Source organism: Cetorhinus maximus, chromosome 9, assembly GCF_964194155.1.
Source record: "Cetorhinus maximus chromosome 9, sCetMax3.hap1.1, whole genome shotgun sequence".
Classification (NCBI taxonomy): Eukaryota; Metazoa; Chordata; class Chondrichthyes; order Lamniformes; family Cetorhinidae; genus Cetorhinus; species Cetorhinus maximus.
In genome coordinates, this window is record NC_135887.1 from 110895074 (window position 1) to 110921651 (window position 26578).

The 26578-nt window shown below is 43.4% G+C and overlaps 1 protein-coding gene across 1 annotated transcript in view; it reads left to right on the top strand.

Annotated features, from left to right (window-relative positions):
* The window catches only part of ctr9 (CTR9 component of Paf1/RNA polymerase II complex), a 61286-nt gene extending 39687 nt beyond the window's left edge, over positions 1–21599 (top strand). The window contains exons 18-25 of the mRNA XM_078549345.1: positions 3427–3572; positions 3661–3732; positions 4754–4889; positions 11897–12037; positions 12283–12440; positions 18528–18630; positions 18811–18920; positions 20739–21599. Coding sequence (XP_078405471.1) covers positions 3427–3572; positions 3661–3732; positions 4754–4889; positions 11897–12037; positions 12283–12440; positions 18528–18630; positions 18811–18920; positions 20739–21150 — 1278 coding nt within the window. The 3' untranslated portion in view covers positions 21151–21599. The remainder of the gene's footprint in view (positions 1–3426; positions 3573–3660; positions 3733–4753; positions 4890–11896; positions 12038–12282; positions 12441–18527; positions 18631–18810; positions 18921–20738) is intronic.
* Positions 21600–26578: the final 4979 nt, after the last annotated feature.

Here is a 26578-nt window from a genome sequence, read left to right on the forward strand (position 1 = left end):
AATTGAAAGGTTAAGGCTTTTGGTACATAACACCCATCATTTAGTCTACAGTAGTGTGGTGGTTTTGGTCCTGTTGTTAGTATTATAGGAAGACATCCGAGCATTTCAGTGCATATATAGAATTATGTAATATTTACAGCACAGAGCAGGCCCTTCAGCCCAACTAGCCTGTGCTAGTTTTTATTCTGTACACGAGCCTCCACCTACCCATTCATATAACCTGCTATTTCTTTCTCCCTCTTGTGTTTATCCAGCTTCCCCTCAAATGCATCTATGCTATTTCTCTCAACCCCATGTGATAGAAAGTTATACATTCTAACCACTCTGAACCACTTGGCCTTTCAAAACTCCCCACCATTTTGTTAGCCCTGACAGCTCTTTTGTTTTAATCCCAATTCCATAACCCTTAATTTGCTTCTTAGATTTGCTTTTGAGCATGTCTGTTGACTTTCCATTGCTAGCCTTCTCTGGCAGTGAATTGCACTTGCTCACAATCTTTAGCTTGTATGAAGTCAAGGGTGAAGTATTTGCAACCATCTTTAGCTAGAAGTGCTGAGTGGATGATCCATCTCAGCCTCATCTTAAGGTCCTCATCGTCATAGATGCTAGTTTTCAATTTGATTCAATCCTTGTGGTATCAAGAAATGGCTAAAGGCACTGGATGCAGCAAAGGCTAGGCGTCTTGACAACATCCTGGCTGTAGTACAGAAGACTTTTGCTCCAGAACTAGCTGCTCCCTTAGTCAAGCAGTTGGCTGAAGAAGGCAGCTCACCACCACCCTCACAAGGGCAGTTAGGGATGGTCATTAAATGCTTACTTTACCAGCGCCATTCACATCCCAAGAACAAGTTAAAAGAGAAGCTTTAGCTTTTAACCAATCACGAATTTCAATTTAATGCCTGGTATATCACTCTTCCTAACACCGAACCTATGTACATAGGAACATAGAAGTAGGAGTAGGTCATTCAGCCCCTTGAGCCTGCCTCGCCAGTCAACTAGATCGTGACTGATCATCTACCTCAAAGCCATTTTCCTGCGCTATTCCCATATCCCTTGATGTCATTAGTATATAGAAAAATATCTTCCACAGCCTTCTGGAGTAGAAAATTCCAGAGATTCACTACCCTCTGAGTGAAGGAATCCCTCCTCATCTCGGTCCTAAATGGCTTGCCACTGATTCTGAGACTGTGTCCCCTCATTGTAGAACCACACACCCCCCCTACCCAAGCCAGGGGAAACATCCTTTCTGCATGTACCCTGTCTAGCCCCTTAAGAGTTTTATAAGTTGCAATGAGATCCCCTCTCTTTAATCTTTAGAATACTATAGAATAATAATATAGAGTAGAACTCTAGAGAATACAGGCCCAGTCTCCTCAATCTTTCCTCATAGGACAGTTCTGCTATCCTAGGAATCAGTCTGGTAAACCTCCGCTGCACTCCCTCTATGACAAGTATATCCTCCCTTAGGTAAGGGGACCAAAACTGTATACAATACTCCAGGTGTGGTCCAACCAAGGTTCTATACAATTGAAGCAAGACATCTCCTGTACTCAAATCTTTTTGCAATAAAGACCAACATACCATTTGCCTCCCTAATTGCTTGCTGAACCTGCATGATTAGTGACTTATGAACAAGGACACCCAGGTCCCTTTGGACAACAACATTTCCCACCTCTCTCCATTTAAGAAATACTCTGCACCTCCGTTCCTTCTACCAAAGTGGACGACCTCACAATTATCCACATTATATTCCATCTTCCATGTTCTTGCCCACTCGCTAAGTCTGTCCAAATCCCCTTGAAGCCTCTTTGCATCATCCTCGCAACACGTTTTCACCGAGCTTTCTGTCAACCGCAAGCTTGGGAATATTATATTTGGTCCCCACATCCAAATCATTGAAATAGATTGTGAACAGCTGGAGCCCAAGTACTGATCCTTGCAGTACCCCACTAGTCACAACCTGCCAACCTGAGAATAACCCATTAATTCTTACTTTGTTTTCTGTCCATTAACCAATCCTCAATCCATGCCAGTATATTACCCTCTATCCCATGTGCTATTTTGTTTGCTAACCTGTGTGAAACCTTATCAAAAGCCTTCTGAAAATCCAAATGCATCACATCCACTGTAATCTGCTAGTTACATCCTCAAAAAAATCCAACAGGTTTGTCAAACATGATTTCCCTTTCACAAATCCATGTTGACTCTGCCCAATCAGATCATTATTTTCTAAGTATCCAGTTATCGCATCCTTTAGAATAGATTCTAGTATTTTCCCTACTACTGACGTCAGACTGACAGGTCTGTAGTTCCCAATTTTACCTCTCCCTTCTTTCTTAAATGGTGGTTTACATTTTCAATCTAGAGACACCATTCCAGAATCTATAGAATTTTGAAAGATGACCACCAATCCGCTATCTCTATAGCCACCTCTCAACGGTCTGGGATGTAGATCATTGAGTCCTGGGGATTTATCAACTTTCAGTCCCATTAATTTCTCCAGTACTATTTTTCTACTAATACTAGTTTCTTTCAGTTTCTCATTCCTGCTAGCCCCTTGGATCTCTCTTATTTCTGGGAGGATTTTTGTATCCTCCGTGAAGACAGACACAAGCTTCTGTGCCATTTCCCTATTCTCGATTATAAATTCTCCTGTCTCTGCCTGTAATAGACCCACATTTGTCTTTGCTAATTTTTTTCCTTTTTATATACCTCTAGAAGCATTTACAGTCTGTTTCTATATTTCTTACTAGTTTACATTCATATTCTATTCTCCTTTTCATTATTGGTATCTGAATTCTAAAATTCACCCAATCCACAGGTTTGCCTCTTTTTTTCGGCAACTTTATAAGCCTCTTCCTTTGATCTAATATAATATTTAACTTCCTTTGTTAGTCACGGTTGACTCACTTTTCCTGTTGGGTTTTTGTGCCTTAAAGGAATGTATATTTGTTGTAAACCGTGTATTAATTCTTTAAATACGAGCCATTGCCTGTCTATCACCACATCTTTTAATGTATTTTCCCAATCTTCCACAGCCAACTTGCCCCTCATACTTTCATTGTTTCCTTTGTTTAGGTTTAAGACCCTAGTTCTGGATTGAACTACATTGTTTTCAAACTTAATGGAAAATTCCATCATATTATGGTCGCTCTTCCCTAAAAGTTCTTTTACAGCAAGATAATTTGACGAAGGTCAGTTGTCAATTACGAAGGTTCATTGTAGCACCCATGCTCTAACCAATAAGAACAGCTAGTCTGGGATGTCTGTAATCTAAAACCACACCACCACGGCAGCACTCGGACCTGTTTAGTTATATGGAGTTGAAATGCTGGTCTGTGAGATTTGTCTTTATTTAGGGAAGCAGATTGGATCTCCATTTAAGAACAGAAGTTCGGTAAATAAAGAAATGGTTTGTGTTCACAGGCCAGGCACGCGGCCCCTAACGACACCGTGCTTATGTTTAACATGGCCTTGGTGCTTCAGAGACTAGCCACCTCTGTCCTCCGAGATGAAAAGAGCAATCTGAAAGCAGTGTTGAACGCAGTCAAAGAACTGGAACTTGCCCATCGGTAAGATGCGGTACTTGGAATTGACAGCATGAACGCCAGTATACGCTCCTTTCTTGAGTTCTAACCCTGTGCATATTCCATCTTTCAGGTATTTCAAGTATCTCAGTAATGCTGGGGATAAAATGAGATTCGATTTGGCTCAGGCTGCTGCAGAGGCCAGGTATGTGCCTACTGGCACTAATAACTTGCATTGTATTTTCATTCATTTACAGGCTGTGGGCAGTTGCTGACAAGGCTGGCAATTATTGCCCAATTTAATTGCCCATAGAAGATGGTGATCCAAAACTAATGATTAATAAAGTCTAGTCACTTCAGAGGGCAATTAAGAGTCAATCACATAAGACTGGAGTCACATATAGGCCCAGACTGGAGAAGGGACAGTAAAATGCCCCAAGCCACTTCACAGAAGACACAAATCAATACTAATCCACAGGAGGAGATATTAAGTCAGAGGACTGAAAGCTTTTATTAACTTTTCATTTCCACATTTTTGTTAAACTGAATTCATATTCTCAAACTGTCATAATGGGATTTGAACTCACTCTAGATTATTGGACCAGATGTCTGGATTACTAGTCCAGTCTCACCACACTATCCTATCCTTTATTTAATATAGCACTTTTAATTTAATAAAAGGTCCTAAAGCATTTCACAAAAGTGTAATCAAGACAAAAATTGATAACGAGCCAAATAAAGAGATGTAAGGACAGGTGACCATAAGGTTGGTCAAAAGGGTAGGTTTTAAGGCATATCTTAAAGGAGGAGAGAGAGCAGAGGTTTAGGGAGCAAATTCCATAGTTTAGGACCTTTGCATGAAGGCATGCGAAGAGAGTGGGAGATGTCAGGTTATAAACCGGAGGAGAATACAGAGATAGGGAAGGGCGAGGCATCGGAAGAACTTGGAAAAAAATATGAGAATTTTAAAGTCAAGACATTGCTGGATGGGAAGCCAATGTAGGTCAGCAAGCACAGGGGTGATGGACGAATGGAACTTGGTGCAAGTTTGGATACGGGGCAGCAGAGCTTTGGATGAGATGAAGTTTACGGAAGGCGTAAGCTGGGAGGCTGGCCAGGAGAGGGCTGGAATAGTCAAGTCTGCAGGTGACAAAAACTTGAAAGAGGGTTTCAGCATTGTGCACTTGCTCATCAGCCCTCGGGGTATTTGTATGTGCGTGTTTCAGGCAGTGCTCTGATCTGATGAGCCAAGCCCAGTATCACGTGGCCCGTGCACGCAAGCAGGATGAAGAGGATCGTGAGCTACGTTGCAAGCAGGAGCAGCATAAGGAGATGCTGAGGATGCAGATGGTCAAAGAGCAGGTCAGTGGCCCCATTCCTTTTCAACCAGGAGAGTCCTGGCTTGTGCCCATATCATGGAACCTAATGGTGCTGCATTTAAGGATTAGATTTCTTATTAGTAATTCCTAGATGTTACACGTTGGTGATGCTACCGGATTTCCATGTTTTAATTTAGGTTTTATCTATTTTTTAGCTAACAGCCATAAGAACAACACTTGCCAAAATACCCATATCTAAACAGCTAGTATGAGAATGATTCCTAACTTAAGGAACTGTAGTTACTTAGAGTTAGACCTAGGTCCATTTTACCTTTGAGTAACATAGACCTGATAGAGGTCGATAAAATAATAGAAGCGCTGAAGAGCATCCCAATTGATGGATTATTCCAGTTTGACAGATTAGGGAGGACCAGGGAATGTGTAAGAGAAGGAATGGACTGGATGTTGGGTGCTGTTCCCAGAAAGTACAGCAAGTCCTCGCTTCAGTTGTGATTGTATTCCTGAAATTTGCGATTTTAAGTGAATCATAGGTTCCCATAGGAATCAATATAAAAGCCAGAGTTAGGTTCCTTCAGACATTTCTCACCAGGAAAAACCTATGCACAAGTTGAAATACTGTATCATACGTGTGCAGCACTGTGCATTCCTAGTTAAAATAACTTGCAAAATAAAATACATCACTAAATATAAAAGAAATACAATGTACAACACAATTTTTTTAAATTACACTTCTCACCTCAGTGCAGTACTTTAGATTAACTAGGCTCCATCTAGTGGCAGAAGTTGGTCAGTGCAGGTAGCAGCTGACATGCACTTCCTGCACTGATGAACTCCTGCCACTAGATAGAGCCCAGGACGTCAGTGCGAATTCAGAAGCGAAGCCAGCAGCGAGAGCTAGAAGTCAGGAGCCGCTGGAGAACAGACCCTGCTGAGGATTAAGGTAAGAACAGGGGGCGGGAGGCAAGGCCGGGAGTCAGCAAGGGCAGGAGCGGAGGAAGAGAGGGTGAGGATGGGAGCGCTGTGGAAAAAGCCATATGACTAGACAGATCACAGAAGAGGACATCTGTGACAAATGACGTTAAAGTGAAACCCCAAAAGCTAAACATATATTGACACTATTAGCGACATTGAAGTGAAACAACGTTAATGAGTCAAGCTAAATGGGATCTTACTGCATTGGTTCTCTGGAATGTATTGCCAGGTAGTGTGGTGTGTGCTGACTCTGTGCTTCAAGCAGGAACTGGACCGCTTCCTGACTAGGGCAAGATCACATCATTACAAAGTTTTTACAGCACAGAGACAGGCCATTTGGCCTACCTAGTCCATGCCAGTTTCACAGACCAAATGAAACTCCTCACATCTCTCTTCAACTAGTTCTATCATCATATCCTTCTATTCCTTTCTCTCACATGCTTATCTAGCTTCCTCTTAAATGCATCTATTCCAATTGCCACAACAACTTGTGGTAGCAAGTTCCACATTCTTACCATTCCCTAGGTATAGATATTTCTCCTGAATTCCCTATTGGATTTGTTGGTGACTATCTTATATTTTTGGCCCCTAGCTCTTGTCTCACCTGGGATTTTCTCCTTTTTTAACCTCTCCTGGGAGATTGCAAAGTCCTGTGGGGAGTTGTGGAAGTATCTACTCTGACCATTATGGCATGGGGCAGACATGATGGATCTTTTCCTGCCCGAAAATTTAGTATGTCCATACATAAGTAGGAGAACAAATAGAACTGGGCTTCAGGAGACTGATTGCAGTCTGGATTAACCCTGTTTACAGCTAAAATTCCACCCGACACACTGCTCATTTATTCTAATGTTTTTGTGAATAAAATAATGATTCGTCAGCATTGATTAGCACAGCCCCAGTTATAACATACAGCAGGCCGCCTCTTGCCTGGAGGTCTTGGTAGACAGGAAATGTTGAAGCAGTGAGTTCATCATGTGTATTTTGTATTAAAGACTTCTAAAGCTGCTTTTGAAAGTGCTGAGCCACCCAATATTAGCAGCAGCTTACAATACAGCTGGTGTGATGCCTGTTAGGGTTAATCATGCAGTTTTAACCTTACAAAAAGAATACAGTAAATAAACAGGCTATTCAGCCCAACTAGTCTGTGCTGATGTTTATATCCTACATGAGTCACCTCCCATTCTGTCTGCCTTACCTTAACTTTTCATCATATCCTTCTGTTTCCTTTTCTCTCATATATTTGCCTAGCTTCCTTTTAGAAACATCTAAGCTAGTTGCCTCAACCATTTCCCATGGTCATGAGTTGCATATTCTAATCAGTCTCTGAATAAAGATACTTCTTATTACTTCCCTATTGGATTTATTAGTAAATACATTTTTGGCCCCTAGTTTTGGATTCTCCCAAAAGTAGAAAAGCCGCCCCATGTTTACCCTGTCCAATTCTTACATAATTTTAAAGACTTCCATGTCTTTTGTAGGGGAAAAATTGCAATCTGTTCGACCTATTAAAAAGCCTGACAGCTTTAATATCTCAATTCTGGTGCTATCCTCATTCAGTAACTTGAAAGAACACAACATGCAAACTGGGCCAGTAATGGTATTCAGGCGGTGACTGGTTGTATGTTTAGGAGCTTTGAACGCTACTTTAAGTGCTACCACTAAACAAGAAGGGGAGAGAGGACTAGTTGTATAAGTCTGTAAAAGATCCCACGGCCCTGCTTCAAAGAAGAGTGGAGGAGTTCTCCCTCATCCCCTGTGTTAATATTTATCCTTCAACTAACATCTCTGAAACAGATTATATCTGGTCATTATCACATTGCTGTTCATTGGAGTTTAATGTGTGCTGTTTGGCTATTGCATTTCCTGCATTACAACAGTGATAACGCTTCAGAAGCACTTCAGTTGCTAAGAAATACTTTGGGTGTTGAAAGGGATTATTAAGAGTTATTTTTCTTAAATATAAATCTATCCTTTAGTTAATCTTACGTAGAGTTGTATAGAATGTAGTGGTGACCTGTCCAATGGCAGGCTACCTGCTCATTTCCTCTCACCTTGCGGTCCTGCACTTTTCTCTTCAGTTGCTGGTAACAGCCTCTCCTTTTCAATTTCAATTGAGCAGTATGACTGGGGAAAAAATAAATGAGATGGTTTCTTGTTGCCTTCCTCATATGGTCTATATTCTCTGGAGTTTAGAAGAATGAGAGGCAATCTCATTGAAACATGAAATACTCTGAAGGGGCTTAATCGGGAAGACGCTGAGAGATTGTTTCCCCTGGCTGGGGAATCTAAAACGTGGGTCACAATCTCAGGATAAGGACCCATTTCGGACTGAGATGAGGAGAAATTTCTTCACTCAGAGGGTTGTGAATCTTTGGAATTCTCTACCCCCCAGAAGGTTGTGGATGCTCAGTTGTTGAATATATTGAAGACTGAGTTCAAAAAATTTTTGGTCTCTCAGGGAATTAAGGGATATGGGGAGCTGGTGGGAAAGTAGAGTTGAGGTACAAGATCAGCCATGGTCGCGTTGAATGGCAGATCAGGCTCAAGCCGAATGGTCTATCCACCACCACCACCCCCTCCATTTCTTGATCCCTAAGGATATTCCACCTGTAAGCAGCTGTTGTTCCTCAAGGTTCTAGTTCTTCCAACTATCACCATCAAAAATACACTAGTTCCACTGTTGGCCATGGCTTGGAACCCTTAAACCCAAAAGGGCAGGGACAACCACCCCGAGATTTGAAATGACCTCGCTACTGTATCATGATGCCAAATATACCAAAAGCAGGCCATTTGGCCCAACCATCCATGATAACAACAGTGCTCCACTTGAGTCCCCTCCCATCCTCCTTGACCTACCTCTATCAGCATTTGCTTCTATTCTTTTCTCCCTCACAGAATCATAGAATCGTTACAGCATAGAAGGAGGCCATTCAGCCCATCATGTCTGTGCTAGCCCTATGAAGGGGCAGTTGAGCTGGTGCTACCCCTTTTCCCATAACCTTGAAAATGTTTCCTTTTCAAATAATGATCCGATTCCATTTTGAAAGCTTCAGCTGATCCTGCCTCCTCCACACTCTTAGGCAGTGTATTCCAGACTAACCACCCTCTGCGTGAAAAAGCTTTTCTTCATGTTGCTATGGCTTCTTTTTCCCTCTGGTTCTTGATTCGTCCGCCAATGGGAACAGTTTCTCCCTATCTGTACCAACCCATCGTGGTTTTGAATACTTCTAACAAATCTCCTCCTGACCTTCTCTTCTCCAAAAAAGAACAGTCCAAACTTCTTCAATCTTTCTTTGTACCTGAAGTTCATCCCTGGAACCATTCTTGTGAATCTTTTCTGCACCCCCTCTAATGCCTTCACATCCTTCCTAAAACGTGGTGCCCAGAGCTGGCCGCAATCCTCCAGTTGAGGCCGAACCAGTGTTTTATACGGGTTTAACATAACTTCCTTGCTTTTGTACTTTATGCCTCTCTTGATAAAGCCCAGAGTGCCATATGCTTTATTAACTGCTCTCCCAACTTGTCCTACCACCTTCAATGATTAATGCACATATACACCCAGCTCCCTCTGCTCCTGCACCCTCTTTAGAATTGTACCCTTTATTTTATATTGTCTCTCTGCATTCTTCCTACCAAAGTGAATCACTTCACACTTCTCTGGATTAAATTTCATCTGCTACACCATCCATATGCTTTTGAAGGTTTACACTATCCTCCTCATGGTTCACAATACTTCCAAGTTTCCTATCCTCCGCACATTTTGAAATAGTGCCCTTTTAAACCAAGGTCTAGGTCATTAATGTATGTCAGGAAGAACAAGGATTCCAACACCAATCCCAGGGAACTCCATTATAAACCTTCTGTAAAACAACTGTTCATCACTATTCTATTTCCTGTCACTTAGCCAATTTCATATCCATGTTTCTACTGTCCCTTTTATTCCGTGAGCTCTAACTTTGTTCACAGTCTGTTGTGTGGCACTTCATCAAATGATTTCTGAAGTCCATGTACACAACTGTGCTTTTCTCTTCAGTTGCTGCTAACAGCATTAGCCTCATCAACCCTCTCTGTTACCTCATCAAACTACTTAAGGTAGTTAGTTAAACACAATTTACCCTTAAATCCACGTTGGCTTTCCTTAATTAACCCGCATTTGCCCAAATGGCTATTAATTTTGTCCTGAACCATCACTTCGAAAAGCTTCCACACCACCAAAGTTAAATTGATTGGCCTATAGTTGGTGGGCTTATCTTTATGCCTTTTTTTGAAGAAGGGTGTAACATTTGCAATTTTGCAGTCCACTGGCACCACCCCTGAGTCTAAGGAAGATTGAAAAATTATGGCCTGTGCCGCCATAATTTTCACTCTCACTTCCTTCAGTATACTTGGATGTATCTCAGCCAGCCCTGTTAAATACGTGGTAAGTCATTCGTGGTAAGTACCTTCTCCTTTGCAATTTTAAGCCCTTCAAGTGTCTGAACCGTCTCTTCTTTCAGCATGACCTGGGCAACATCATCTTCCTTGGTAAAGGCAGATACAAAGTATTCATTTAATACCTTCGCCATGCCCACTGCCTCAATGCTTAAATCCCCTTTTTGGTCCCTAATTGGCCGCCTTCTTTTACCACCATTTTACTATTTCTATGCCTATAGAATACTTTTGGATTCCTTTTATGTTGGCTGCCAGTTTCTTCTCATGGTCTCTCTTTGATTCCCTTATTTGCGTTCTCAATTCCCCTCTGAACCTTCTATATTCAGCCTGGCTCTCGATTGTAATATCCACCTGACACTTGTCATAAGCATACTTTCTCTGCCACATCTTAATTGCTATCTCTTTCATTATCCAGGGAGCTCTGGATGTGTTTGCCTCACCTTTCCTCTTATGTGGAAAAATATCTTGACTGTACTTGAACTCTTTTTTAAAGGCAGTCCATTGTTAAGTTACAGTTTTGCTTGCTAATCTCTAATTTCAATTTATCTGGGCCAGATTCATTCTTACACCATTGAATTTGGCTTTCCTTCAGCTAATTATTCTTACTCTAGTTTGCTCCTTATCCTTTTCCATAGCCAATCTAAACCTTATGATACAATGATCACTGTCATTTCTAAAGGTCACCTATCGACACTTGATCCATTTGGCCCACCTCATTCCCAAGAACCATGTCCAGCAATGCCTTCTTTCTCGTTAGACTGGAAACATATTGCTGTAGAAAATTCTCCTGAACGCACACTAGGAGATCTTGCCCCTCTCTGCCCTTTACACACTACTATTCCAGTCAATATTCCAATAATTAAAGTCCCCCATTATAACTCTTCTACAATTTTTGCACTTCTCTGTAACTTCCTTGCAAATTTGTTCCTCTACATCTTTCCCATTAGTTGGTAGCCTATAGACTACATCGAGCAATGTCATCGCACCATTTTTATTCCTTAGCCTTAACCAAATAGCTTGTGACCTTGACCCCTCTGGGACATTCTCTCTCTCCAGCACTGCAATGTTTTCCTTAATCAATACTGCCATCCCTCTTCCCTTTCCTTTCCTATCTTTCTTCAATGCCTTATATCTAGGAATATTTAATACCCAGTCTTGCCCTTCTTTGAACCAGGTCTCTGTTATTGCTGTAACATCATATTTCCATGTAGCTATTTGCATCTGCATCTCATCAATCTTATTTACCATTCTCCACCTTCCTCTTGAATGCATCTGTGTTATTCACCTCAACTGCTCGCTATGGTAGTGAGTTCCAAATTCTCACCACTCTCAGAGTAAAGTTTCTTCTGATTTCCCTATTTGATTTCTTGGTAACTATCTTATATTGATGATTTCTAGTTTTTCTGTTCTCCACAAGTGGAAACACTTTCTTCCATAATTTTAAAAATCTCTATTATTAAAGACAACTTTAGGTTAGGCATACAAGACAGCAAAATGTTGATTTCATTATCCCAGAAATCTCTCTGTCCAATCTTTTCTGACACGGATTGCACTGATTTTTTTAGCTGGATGTCTCTCTCTTTTGACAAACTGGATGTCTCTCTCTTTTCTCCCTCTTATTAGGAGGACAAGAAACAGAAGGAGTTAAATGAGCAACGTAAGTTACTGGAGCAGCGAAGTCAGTTTTTGGAGAAAACCAGGAACTTGTTGGTGTTCAATGAAGAGATGGAGACTTCGAAGGAGAAGAAAAAAGGAGGTGGAAAGGTCAGAGAAAAGTTATAACATTCTTTCACATTCATAACACTATAGAAACTCAGCTCAGTCCATGTCAGCATTTATGCTCCATGTGAGATAATAGTCCTAATTGGGCCCAGTAGCCTGTTGGTTATATTTTTCTCTTAGCGGATTTCTGTTACCATATTTCTCGTGGTATTTTTGTTACCATAATATTTTTATTGGCTGTCTGTTGCCATATTTCTCTGAATGGATCTTTGGTTTCCTGCTCACAGCGTGGGAAGAAAGGAGAGTTTGAAGAGTTTGTTAATGATGATTCTGATGATGACTTGCCACTGCCCAAGAAGAAGAGGAAGCAGAGAGGGAGCGGCAGTGAACCTGAGGATGGAGACGAGGACGGCCATCAGAAGAAAAGGAAGAAGAAGAGAAGACGGTATGTGGGGGCATGAACCCAAAGGTTCACTGGGACTATAGGCATTGCTAATCCCACCACAGCAGCTAGTGGAATTTAAATTCAATTAGTAAACCCGGAATTATAAATCTATTCTTTGTAATGGTGACCCTGAAACCATTGTGAATTGTCATTAAAAACCCATCTGGTTCACTAATGTCTTTTAGAGAAGGAAATCTGCCATTCTTAGCCAGTCTGGCTTAGATGTAACTCCGGATCCACAGCAATGTGTTTAACTCTTAACTCCCCTTTCCAATGGCCAGGCAAGCCACACAGTTCAAGGGAAATTAGGGACAGGTAACAAATGCTGTCCTTGCCAGCGACGCCCATATCCCATGAAAAAAAAATGTACAGACTAATATGTTGAGACTTTAAGGGTTTTGTAACTTTATAGAAAATGCTTTGTTTTATTTTTTGTGCATTCTTTCTCTGTACAACTATTTAAAAGGCTGAAGGATTAACCTGGAATCGGCTTAATAGAGGGCAGATAGGAAACATAAGAACAGGAGAAGACCCTTTAGTTGCACGAGCCATTCAATGAGATCAGGGCTGATCAGTGATCTAACTCAATATGGTCCTTTACCTCATATCCTTCAATACCTTTGGATCACAAAAATCTTTCAATCTCAGATTTAAAATTTACAATTGATCTGGAATAAATTGCCTCTTGCAGGAGAAAGTTCCAACCTTTCCCCCACCCTTTGTGTGTAAAAATGTTTCCTGATTTCACTCCTGAAATGCCTGGCTCTAATGTTTAGACGATTCTGCCTAGTCCTAGAGTCCCCAACCAGCAGAAATAGTTTCTCTCTACCTATTGCATCTGTTCCCCTTAATCACAGAATCACACAGTGCAGAAGAGGCCCTTCGGTACATCGAGTCTGCACCGACACGTGAGAAACACCTGACCTACCTACCTAATCCCATTTACCAGCACTTGGCCCATAGCCCTGAATGTTATGACGTGCCAAGTGCTCATCCAGGTACTTTTTAAAGGATGTGAGGCAACCCACCTCCACCACCCTCCCAGGCAGTGCATTCCAGACCGTCACCACCCTCTGGGTAAAAAAGTTTTTCCTCACATCCCCCCCTAAACCTCCTGCCCCTCACCTTGAACTTATGTCCCCTCGTGACTGACGCTTCAACTAAGGGGAACAGCTGCTCCCTATCCACCCTGTCCATGACCCTCATAATCTTGTACACCTCGATCAGGTTGCCCCTCAGTCTTCTCTGCTCCAACGAAAACAACCCAAGTCTATCCAACCTTTCTTCATAACTTAAATGTTTCATCCCAGGCAACATCCTGGTGAATCTCCTCTGCACCCCCTCCAAGTACAATCACATCCTTCCTATAATGTGGCGACCAGAACTGCACACAGTGCTCCAGCTGTGGCCTCACCAAGGTTCTATGCAACTCCAACCTGACCCCCCTACTTTTGTAATCTATGCCTCGATTGATAAAGGCAAGTGTCCCATATGCCTTTTTCACCACCCCACTAACATGCCCCTCTGCCTTCAGAGATCTATGGATACACACGCCAAGGTCCCTTTGTTCCTCAGAACTTCCTCGTTTCATGCCGTTCATTGAATACTTCCTTGTCAAATTACTTCTTCCCAAGTGTATCACCTCACACTTTTCAGGGTTAAATTCCATCTGCCACTTATCTGCCCATTTGACTATCCCGTCTATATCATCCTGTAGCCCAAGACACTCAACCTCACGGTTAACCACCCGGCCAATCTTTGTGTCATCCGCAAACTTACTAATCCTACCCCCCTCATAGTCATCTATGTCGTTTATATAAATGACAAATAATAGGGGACCCAGCACAGATCCCTGTGGTGTGCCACTGGCTTCCAGTCACTAAAGCATCCTTCTGTAATCACCCTCTGTCTCCTACAACTAAGCCAATTTTGAATCCACCTTATCAAATTACCCTGTATCCCATGTATATTTGCCTTCTTTATAAATCTCCCATGTGGGACCTTGTCAAAGGCTTTGCTGAAATCCATATAAACGACATCAACTGCACTACCCTCATCTACACACCTGGTCACCTCCTCAAAAAATTCAATCAAATTTGTTAGGCATGACCTCCCTCTGACAAAGCTATGCTGACTATCCCTGATCAAACCTTGCCTCTCCAAGTGGAGATAGATACTCTCCTTCAAAACTTTCTCCAATAGTTTCCCTACCTTTGATGTGAGACTCACTGGCCTGTAGTTCCCTGGCTTATCTCTACAACCCTTCTTAAATAGCGGAACCACATTAGTTGTTCTCCAGTCCTCTGGCACCTTCCCCGTGGCCAGAGAGGAATTAAAAATTTGGGTCAGAGCCCCTGTGATCTCCTCCCTTCCCTCCCTCAGCAGTCTGGGACACAACTAACCTGGACCTGGAGATTTGTCTACTTTTAAGCCTGCCAACACCTCCAATACCTTGTCACTCCCTATATCAATTTGCTTAAGATCCTCGCAGTCTCTCTCCCCGAGTTCGATACCTTCATCCTCATTCTCTTGGGTGAAGACGGATGTGAAATATTCATTCAGCACTCTAGCAATGTCCTCTGGCTCCACCCATAGATTGACCCCTTGGTCCCTAATGGGCTCTGCTCTTTCCCTGGTTATCCTCTTCCCATTGATATACTTATAGAATATCTTGGGATTTTCCCTACTTTTACGAGCCAGAGCTTTCTCATATCCCCTCTTTGCTCTCCTAATTGCTTTCTTAAGCTCCACCCTGCACTTTCTGTACTCCACTAATGCCTCTGCTGATTTGCTTCCCTTGTACCTGCCAAAAGCCTCTCTTTTCCTTTTCATCGTAACTTGAATATTTCTGGGCAACCATGGTTCTTTGGGCTTGTTACTCCTTCCTATCACCCTAGAGGGAACATGTTGAGCCTGTACCCTCCTCATTTCCTTTTTGAACGCCCCCCACTTCTCCTCTGTAGATTTCCCCACAAGTAACTGTTCCCAGTCTACCTTAGTCAGATCCTGCCGTATTTTACTAAAATCCACTCTCCCCCAATCCAAAACATTTTTTTTTTTTGTAACTTGTCGATTTTTTTCTCCATAACAAACTTAAACTGTCCACGTTGTGGTCACTGTCACTAAAATGCTCCCCGACCACCACCTCAGCCACCTGTCCGGCTTCATTCCCCAGAATTAAGTCCAGCACTGCGCCGTCCCTTGTTGGACCCTCTACATATTGACCTAAAAGGTTCTCCTGTACACATTTCAAGAAATCCACTTTATCCAAGCCCTTAACACTATGTCTATCCCAATTAATGTTGGGAAAGTTGAAATCACCTAATATAATTACCCTATTGTTATTGTTTTTACACAACCCCACAAATTGTGCACATATTTGCTCCTCAATTTCCCACTGACTATCTGGGCGTCTATAATAAACACCTAACAATGTGGCTGCCCCTTTTTTATTCCTAAGCTCTATCCACAAAGCTTCATTCGATGCCCCCTCCAAGATATCATCTCTCCTTACTGCAGTAACTGACTCCTTAACTAATAATGCAACATCTCCTCTTCTTTTACCCCCTCCCCTGTCTTGCCTGAAGATTCTATATCCTGGAATGTTGAGCTGCCAATTCTGCCCCTCCCTCAAACACGTCTCAGTGATAGCTACTATATCACAATTCCATGTGTCAATCCTCACCCTTAACCCATCTGTTTTACCTGTAATACTCCTGGCATTAAAGTAGAGGCCATCCAGTCTTGCCTTACTCCCTTGAAACTTATTGCAGCTGTACTCCCTCTGACCCTCTGACTTGATTGTTTTACTGTATTATGATGTGTCCCTACACTGCTAACATTCTGTGTCCCCTCCCCCCACCAAATTAGTTTAAACTCCTCCCAACAGCACTAGCAAACCCGCCCGCAAGGATGTTAGTCCCGCTCTGGTTCAGATGTAGACCGTCCCGCTTGTACAGGTCCCACCTTCCCCAGAAACGATCCCAGTGATCCAGGAATCTAAAATCCTCCCTCCTGCACCAACTCTTAAGCCACGCATTCATCTGTGCTGTTCTCCTATTTCTGAGCTCATTAGCACGTGGCACTGGGAGTAATCCAGAAATTACAACCCGAGAGATCTTGCTTTTTAGTCTACTGCCTAACTCCCTGAATTCTTGATGCAAGACCTCATCCCTCTTTCTACCTGTCTCATTGGTACCAACATGTACCATGACCTCTGCCTTATCACCCTCCCCCTTCAGGATGCCCTGCAGCCGTTCAGTGACATCCCGGACCCTGGCACCAGGGAGGCAACATACCATCCCGGAGTCAAGTTAACGGCCACAGTAGTGCCTATCTGTTCCCCTGACTATAGAATCCTTTATTACTATTGCTCTTCCTCCCCTCCTTTGGTGCCAGAAGCTTGGCTCTGTCCGCACTCCCTGGAGGAACCAGTGCCCTCATCAGCCTCCAAAATGGAATACCGATTTGCGAGCGGGACCCCAGGGGACTCTGAACAACCTGCCTGTTTCTCTTGGACTGCCTGGTGGTCCCCCATTCCCTTCCTTCCTCAAGTCCCTTCATCTGCGGTGTGACCACCTCTCTTAAACGTGCTATCCATGATGCTCTCAGACTCGCGGATGCTCCATGGTGTCCCCAGCCGCCGTTCCAGCTCTGAAACCCGAGCTTCCAGGAGCTGCAGCTGGACACACTTCCTGCACACCTGCTGGTCCCGGGCACTGGAAATGTCCCCGGCTTCCCACATGGAGCACGAGGAGCACACCACGGCTTTGAGCGCTCCTGCCATGACTTATCCCTTTAAATTAAACCTTTTAAATCAATTACTATAGGGCCCTTCTTTCCTGATCGTCATTACTGTAGAATATACAAACTATAAACCACAAAAAGACCTTAAACACTAAGCGATTAAAGTAGTAAATACCTTACCCACTACTTACCAGTGATTCCTTTCCCTCGTAGCCTCTACTGCTGTAACAGGGCAACACCCACGCTTTGAAGATCTAAGAAGTTGGGTAGCAAGTTAAAAATGCTAAGACCACCTCGTCCCCTATGCACCGAATTCCCACTGCACCAAGTTGCCAATACCCACTCTGGCTGTGCCTCACTCAGGATGTGCTCTCTCCCCTGTTCGTGTGCAAGCACACTATTGTGTGCTTCTAGATTGTCCCTTTCTTAAATAGAGCTGAGGTGACTCACCACTAATATATTTTGAAAAAGATTGATTAAATCACCCCTTAACTTTATAAACTCCAGAGAATACAATGCTAGTTTGTGCAATCTCTCCTTGTAATTTGAATCTTGGAATCCAGGTATCATTCCGATTAACCTATGCTGCACTCCCTCCAAGGCCAGTATATCTTTCCTAATGTGGTGCCCAGAACTGCTTACAGAACCAGGGCTTTGTATTGCTGAAGCATGACTTCTACCCCTTATTATTCTAGTCCTCTTTATATTAAGACCAAAATTCCAATAGCCTTTTTGATTATTTTCTGTACCTGTTCATGATGTGTATTTCAGTGAAAGCTGCATCTAGACTTGCACAATACAGTAGTATCATGGTCCTGGTGTTAGTAATCCAGAGGCCTTGACTAAAAATCCAAAGAATGAGAGTTCAAATCCCACCAGGGCAGTTTGAGAATTTGAATTCAGCTTTTAAAATAAAAAAACATTGGAAGTAAAAAGCTGATATGAAAAGTGACCATGAAGCTGTCAGATTGGGGACAGGGCCTGAAACGTTATCTCCCTTGACGTTCTGAGCACATCTCGCAAACAAAATGTTTTAGCATCCCTAAAATACAACAATAGGATGTGTAAAGTGCAGTAATTTAACAACTTTTTCTTTCCCTTCCTCAACCCCTTACTCTGCTCCTCTTTCCTCCTTCACTTTCCTCACACTTCTCTCCCTTCACCCCCCCATCCCCCTCCCTCACTTCCCCTCTCATTTCTCCCTTTCTCTGTTTCCTCTGCACTCCCCTCCCTCCCTCACCTACCATTCTCTTGTTCTCCTCCTCTCCCTCTCATTCCCCTCCCCTCCCTTCCCTCTCGTTCTCCCCTCTCGTTCTGTATCCCTCCCTTCCCTCCGAACAGACCCCAGAGAACTACTGAGGATGGCAGTGATGATGAGGAAACTGGCTCAAGAGCTAAGAAACCACGCAGACCAAAAGCAGGAGAGCGCAAGAAGAAAGAGAAGGTTTGTGTCAATCACACGGAAATAGTTGTGCTTGTTGAGTGACGACAGTTTCTAACTTCTGTTCTGTACTGTTAAATTATCATTTTTTTCTTCCTTCTCAGTTGAACATAACCCCTGTATGTTTGACAGATTTATTTGAATGTATCACTTGGTGGGATTAAAGATCTGTTTGTTCCATAGCTCAAACCTGAACGACTCCCACCTTCCATGAAGGGCAAAATCAAGTCAAAAGCGATAATTTCATCCAGTGACGATTCCTCTGACGAGGGGGCACTGAAGATAGCGGAAGGGTACGTAACTGTAGCATTAACCTTTTAATGAACAGGGCTGTGTGTGTGTGTGTTTTGTTCTTTATGTTGACTGTCAGAACAAATCACATACAGTCAACAGAAAAAGGGGATGGAAATTGGTTTCACATTTAGGAGGATGGCTGTTGATTTTGAACATATATCGAGAGTTTCCTCATAATCTCTCAATTTTACATAACGTCATGCTGTTGTGTCTCCCCTCAGTGGCTCAGTATGTTTGCCTGCTGAGCAGCTAAACCACACAGGTCAGGAAGATCCTGATTTGATTCCTGCTCCCTGTTGCTGGGGATCTCAATGTCCCTGAGTAGGGGAGGGAGGAGAATACCCTGCTGGAGAAAAGGGGGTCAGGTTTGACTGGTGAGAATGTGGAACTCGCCAGCACAGGAAGTAGTTGAGAATGAGAATAGCATAAATGCACTTAGTGGGGGGGGGTGGTGGTGCTAGATAAAGACATGAGGGAGAAAGGAAATGGAAGGATATGCTGATAGGGTGAAATGATGTATGATTGGAGGAGACTTGTGTGGATCATAAACACTTTTATTCATTCATGGGATCTGGACATTGCTGACAAGATAAATTGCCCAATCCCAATTGCCCTCAAGAAGGTGATGGTGAGCTGCTTTATTGACTCTAGCTGGGGGTTAACTTGGGTTATAAACCATGTTTCTTCGGCCGTCTATTTGTTGTGCGCTGCCACGCATGCACACATCTTGAAGGGCTATTGTTTGTGCGCAGCCAGTTTGTTCCCTGTGCAGCATATTTCCAATTGCTTCAATTCAAAACCACCAATCGGAGGTACTCCAGGCAAGGAACATATACCAGCTGTTTTAGATCCCCATGTTGCTTTGCCAACCGATGAGCATTCTCTTCACATATGGTATAAATTGTTGCTTTCCCCCCCCCCCACACTTGCGAGTGTCCTGATGAGAGCAAGACGAAAATCTTAGACGTGTCTCTTTTTTCAGCAATACTCAGGCTAGTAAATGTTGGGATTCAGAGTAACTTAGAGGTCCTTGTACACAAACCACAGAAAATTAACGTAGGTACAGAAACCAGTAAGGAAGGCAAATGGTTAAGGGGGTTGCAGTATAAGATTAAGGAAGTCTTGCTGAAATTGCACAGGACTTTGCTGAGATCACACCTCGATTGGTTTTATTACCTAAGGAAGGATATACTTACCCAGAGGAAGTGCAATGTAGGTTTGCTAGACTGATTCCTGGGGCGAGAGGACTGACTTATGAGGAGAGATTGAATACAGTGGGCCTATATTCCTGAAGTACAGAGGAATCATCTCATTGAAACATATAAAATTGTTAGGAGGCTTTACTGAGAGGCTGTTTCCTCTAGCTATAGAGTCTAGTACTAAGGCGCACAGTATCAGAATAAGTGGTCAGCCATTTAGGACTGAGCTGAGGAGAAATTTCTTCGTTCAGCGGGTTGTGACTTTTTGGAATTCTCCAGCCCAGAGAGCTATGGATGCTCAGTCATTCAGTATATTCAAGACCGAGATTGATAGATTTTTGGGAATTAAGGGATATGGGATGGGGCAAGAAGGTGGAGTTGAGGTAGGAGATCAGTTATGGTTTTATTAAATGGCAGAGCAGGCTCGAGGGACTGTCTGGCCTACTCCAGTTCCTATTTCATATGTTCTTATGAACCCCAATGTTGAACCGTGGGTGTTTGGAGCACAATACTGGTTGAGAGGCCTGAGCATAACCGTAGCATGGGCCACTGTGTAGCTGTAGGGTGCAGTGTAACCATAGCATGTCCACAGCCTAACCACCGCTTCATTCGTTCCAGAAACGCACGGGACAGTGGTTCAGATGAAGATGAATCAGCTGACAAGCACAGGAAGCGGATTGTGTCCGAGAGTGAGTCAGAAGACGGACGGAACCAGGACAAGTCTGAGAGCGAGGCGGGCAGCAGCCCAAGGTCGGGGACAGTGCGTTCAGTTGCTGGCTCCGACAGCGAGCAGTCGGCCAATGGGCGGCCACAGTCGGATCGCTCAGGTAGGAGTAGGTCTGCCAGCTCATCATCAGACGAGGGCGAGTCTCGCCCTGCCTCGCGGGCCACAAACAATTCGGAACAGCGGTCTTCTGATGAAGGCGGTTCAGGCCAGGGCTCAGCCATTGAATCGGATCAAGAATCCAGTCACAGAGGCGCTCGGCAAGGATCCGTGTCTCCGACACAATCGGACGATGACAGCGACTGATTCTCATTTGTTCCAATGTTTCCTTCGCTCTCAGTTGGCCTTGAAATCCTGGCTCAGTTTGGTCAACCTGAGAACTAAGTCAATGCTGAAGTTTAGACAAGAAGTCATTTATTTTATTGGAAACTGTGAAACCTGGCTTTTCATATTTTGACAGAGGATTGTGATATTGACTTGTGAAATTATTTTTGACTCTATGTTTCGTACCAGAGATGGTCCAAGGTTTGAGGGCAGTCAGGTGCTGTTAAAGTGACAAAACGCTTCAGGAGCGTCAGTCAAACTGATGCAGGCTAGACCCTGTTTTAAGTTGATCAGAAAAGAGCCAATATTTTAGGAGACAGGCACTATAGATATTGATAAATGTGACCTATGATTTTTTTTTTTTGGAAACCCTTGTAAACCAAGAGATGATTACAACATTTGTTAAATAAATGTTTCATTTAAAATGAAAGTTTTCTCTAGAATAATTGGTCTGTTTGTTTTAAGTAAAGAACTGGTAGGTGTGTGTGTGTGTGTGTGGAATGGGACATACGTGGCATGGTTCAATACCTGCTGCTAAATTAAATTTTGCCCCTCTCTCCACCCCCTCCGGACGAATTGGCAGCTTTACAGGCAATAAATTGTTAACCAACTGGATAATATGCGCTTGGGCAGATCGGGTAAAGGGCCTTACAAGTCTTGGAAAAATGTGCATCCTATAGTTGAATAGCCAATTGACTCGAGGCAGGCAAAAGGAGAAAGAATGACCCACCGAAAGACAGAATTTCAGGTTTCATAGGCTAGGAGGATTATAAGGACAAGATTAGGCCGTTCAGTCCCTCCAACCTGCTCTGCCATTCAGTTAGATCATGTCTAATCAGTATCTTAACTCCATTTATCCATCCTGGCACCCTAACCCTTAACACCCTTGCCTAACTAGCATCTTTAGATCTTAAGTCGTGATGCATTTAGTTGACTCCCAGCCTGAAAAGTTTTTTGGGGGAGAGTGTGTCAGATTTAGACTACCCTTTGTGCGAAGGAGTGCCTCCTGACATCACCCAGCCTAGTTTTGCACTCTTTTTGGACTCCCCCACTAGAGGGAATAGTTTCCCTTTTGAATCTCTTTATTCTCCTGTTGAGTCCAGAACATAGGTCACAATCTCATGGTAAAAGGGACCAGCTGTTTAGCACTGAAATGAACAGAAATTTCTTCACGCACATTGTTGTGAATGTTTCGAATTCTCTATTCTAGAGACCTGTGGACACAGTCATCGAGTAAATTTAAGACAGAGGTTGATAGATTTTGAGCATTAAGGGAATCAAGGGATAGGGCAGGTGGAGTTGGGGTAGAAGATCAGCCATGATCGTACAGTATTGAATGGCTCGAGGGGCTCTATGGCCTGCTCCTGTTATTTGTTTTGTTCTTAAACACCTCAATTATATCACTGCATAATCTATTCTCAAGAGAGTACAAGTTTGGTTTCCACCATCAAACACAAAGCCCTTTAGTCCTCCAGAGACTTTGATATCCAGTGACTCCTGCATGACAGTATGACAGCAATGGTCCTTTTCAACGCGTTGGAGACTGAGCCCTTTGGTAACAGGAGGGGTGTGAAGCAAGAATGTGTGGTTACACCAGCTCTCTTCGCTATCTACCTGATCCTGGATCTGCCTGATCCTGGAACTCACTTGTGACCAATTTTCACAAGGGGTCATGATTGAGTTTCGACTCAATGGGAAACTTTTAAACCTCAACAGGCTGAGAACCAAGACTAAGTTGACCCTCCTGATATCCCTTTGATAGTGCAACGGTCCATTAGTACTGCTCCTCCTACAGTGCAGCATTTCCTCACTATTGCCGCTTCGACAATACAGCGTTCCCTCAGTACTGACCCTTCGACAATGCAGCATTCCCTCATTACCACCCTTTTGCCAGTGCAGCACTCCCTCTGTACCGCACTGAAGTGTCGACCTGGATTTTGTGCCTACATCTAGGGGACACAGCTGACACCTAAAGCTTAAACTCAGATGTGGCTCAGTCAGGACGGTAAGGTTTCACAAGGTCTGCTCAGGTTGAGCAAATGAGTGGAGGAGAATTAGAGTCATTGACGGAGGGGAACAAAATTTGTGGCAGGAACCAATATTGAAGGGTTCCATGTCCCTTAATGAAAAGTTGGAGGTAATTTTAACTCGTGCCGGATTTAATGAGTCGAGGAAGCCAGTGTCGTATGGAAGTCTACATGGAGTAAGGATGATGTTGCTGAGGGGCAACATCATTCATTCATAGGATGTGGGTGAATAGCATGAAGAACAAGAGGTGGCCAATGAGCTTATCAAACCTGCTGCAATTTTTTTAAACGTGGCTACTTTTCACCTCTTTCATCAGATATGGCCCAGTGGTTAACACACGTTCCTGATCAGAATATTGTGGGTTTAAGCCCTACTCTAGAAACTAGAGCCCATCATCCAACCTGACACTTCCAGTGCACATGTCATCTTTCAAACAAGACATTAAACTGAGGCTCCTTCTGCCCTCAGGTAGATATAAATGATCCCATGGCACTATTTGCAGAACAGCAGGGTGTTATCCCCAGTCTCCTGATGGATAGTTATTCCTCAATGAACACCAGTAAAACATTACCTGGCCAATATCACATTGCTGTTTGTGGGAACTTGCTGTGCGCATATTGACTGCCTCATTTCCTACATTATGACAGTGACTACACTTGAGTAGTACTTTATTGGTTGTAAAGCATTTTGGGACTTTCTGAGCTTGTGACAGATGCCGCAGAAATGCAAGTTATTTCCTCTTCTTCATATCGGTTCTGATGAAACGTTAACTGTTTCTCTCCCCACAGATGCTGTGTACTTCCAGCATTTTCTGTTTTTTTAATCCCTTTTAACTTGTTTGGCTCCAATTACCAGTGTTGTGGACACTCTGCTTGAGGGGGTATTCTCCCTCTATCTACCCGGTTACTACCCTTCATTCCTCTAAACATTTGTATTAGCTTATCCCTTAGCCACCAAATCGCTAGTAAAGGTATGTTTACCCTTCAATTCACGTAGTCTGCTTCTCATTCCAATCCCCTCTCTTCTAATTCATTAAGTAACAATCTGTCAGCATGGAACCATATCTCAGGGCATCCTGTTCCTAATGAACAGCTTAAGTTTCAAGCTCATTCCTACATGCATCTCAAGTGACACATGAATCATGTATAAGGTTGCTAGAGACTGCATTGCATTAGGTTAATCGTTCTAGGTCCTTTAGGATGTTCATTGACCAGTAACTTGGGTGCCTACAAGAATGTCTGTGAAGCGATCGCCCAGTGCTGGCCTGGCTGTTTTATCCACAGCAAGAAAATCCGCACCTGATTGTGGCTTCCTCCAGAAGATAATCTCAGTGAGCAGTGCTACTTTGAATGGTAGCATCCTGCCTTATACAGCTGCCCGGACAGCGCAGGATCAGACAGCAGCAGGAGACTTACTGAGCAGCTCAATCTGTTCGCAGTTGAGTATAGTGCAGGGGCAGGGGCTGAGAGGTGTTATGCGCCCTGTGAGTGCGCTGTCTCCAGGGGGAACACTCTCCCGGTTTCGCCAACCGCAAGGGGATCTTGTACGCAAAAGGAAGGTAAGTCTTTGCTTCCCTCTGGTAAATGAAGAATCCACATTGAGGCATTTTTGCTGAAAAAGTGAGGGGTCAAGTCACAAAAAGATGCTTGGGAAATACCGTTTTTTGGTAGAACTGAGAATGTTACACTGAGTGACATAATAAAAGCCTCCAAGGTTTTAGGGGGTTCTGAGGAAACAAATACAGCAAAATTGTTTCCACCGGTCAGTTGGAAATAGTAATGAGAATTAAATCATTGCTTAAAAAGAGGAATATTAAAGGGTACGGGGAGTGAGCAGAAGAGTAGGATTAGACTAAGTGAAAATCTGATGGTGAAAATCTTTGGCACAAACTCAATGGGCCCAATGGCTTGTTTCTGTGCTGACACACTAAATGATTCTAGACTTTTACCAGAACATTTTACAGCCAAAGAGGTAGTTTTTAAGGTATAGCCTCTTGTCATGTAGAAAAACTCAGTAGTCAATTTGCACATAACAAGATCCCACAAACAGCAATGTGATAAATGACCAGATTATCTGTTTTAGAGATTTTTTTAAATGCATTTACGGGATGTGGGCGTCGCTGGCTAGGCCAGCATTTATTGCCCATCCCTAATTGTCCTTGAGAAGGTGGTGGTGAGCTGCCTTCTTGAACCGCTGCAGTCCCTGCAGTGTAGGTGTACCCACAATGCAGTTAGGGAGGGAGTTCCCAGGATTTTGACACAGTGACAGTGAAGGAATGGTGATATATTTCCAAGTCTGGATGGTGAGTGGCTTGGAGGGGAACTTCCAGGTGGTGATGTTCCCATATATCTGCTGCCCTTACCCTTCTAGATGGTAGTGATCGTTGGTTTGGAAGGTGCTGCCTAAGGAGACTTGGTGAGTTTCTGCAGTGCATCTTGTAGGTGGTACACACTGCTGACACTGTTCATCGGTGGTGGAGGAAGTAAATGTTTGTGGAAGCAGTGCCAATCAAGCAAGCTACCTTGTCCTGGATGGTGTCAAGCTTCTCAAGTGTTGTTGGAGCTGCACTCATCCAGGCAAGTGGAGAGTATTCCATCATGTTCCTGACTTGTGCCTTGTAGATGGTGGACAGACTTTGGGGAGTCAGGAGGTGAGTTACTCGTGCAGGATTCCTAGCCTCTGACCTGCTCTTGTAGCCACAGTATTTATGTGGCTAGTCCAGTTCAGTTTCTGGACAATGGTAACCCCAGGATGTCGATAGATAAATATTGGCCAAGATGATTGGGGGAAGCCCACTGTTCACCTTATTATTTGCAGTGGGAGTTTGTATATCTACTTGAGCAAGCAGAAGTGATAAACATTTTGGTTTAATGTGAAAGACAGCGCCAACAATTGTGTAACACTCCCTCTACTGACACCTCGACAGTGCAACATTCCATCAGTGCTGACCCTCCCACAGTGCAGCGTTCCCTCAATACTGATTTTTCCCTCCGACTGTGCAGTACTGTCTCAGTACTGACCCTCTGACAGTGCAGCACCCCTCAGTACTGCCTCTGACAGTGCGGCAAGCCGTCCGTATTGCTCTGGCATGTCAGCCTGAATTATGTACTCAATCCTCTGGAGTGGCATCCCAGCTTGGAGCAAGATATCATTTCGTCCTTTGGCAGGGTTGGCTGTCCCACCTTTGATCCCTCCTTTGAGAAAATGTTCTTTTAAATCTAACAGTAGGGTTCAAACTTTCTTTTCCCGGGCATTTCATCAGCCCAACTTATGTAAATTACCTGACTGGGCAGGCTCAGGTGTGTTTTGTTCAGGTGCAATTTGGGTCAGAGGGAAATTGACCCCCGTTCAGTCTAAGCCACATTCAGAGTTCCCCAGACAT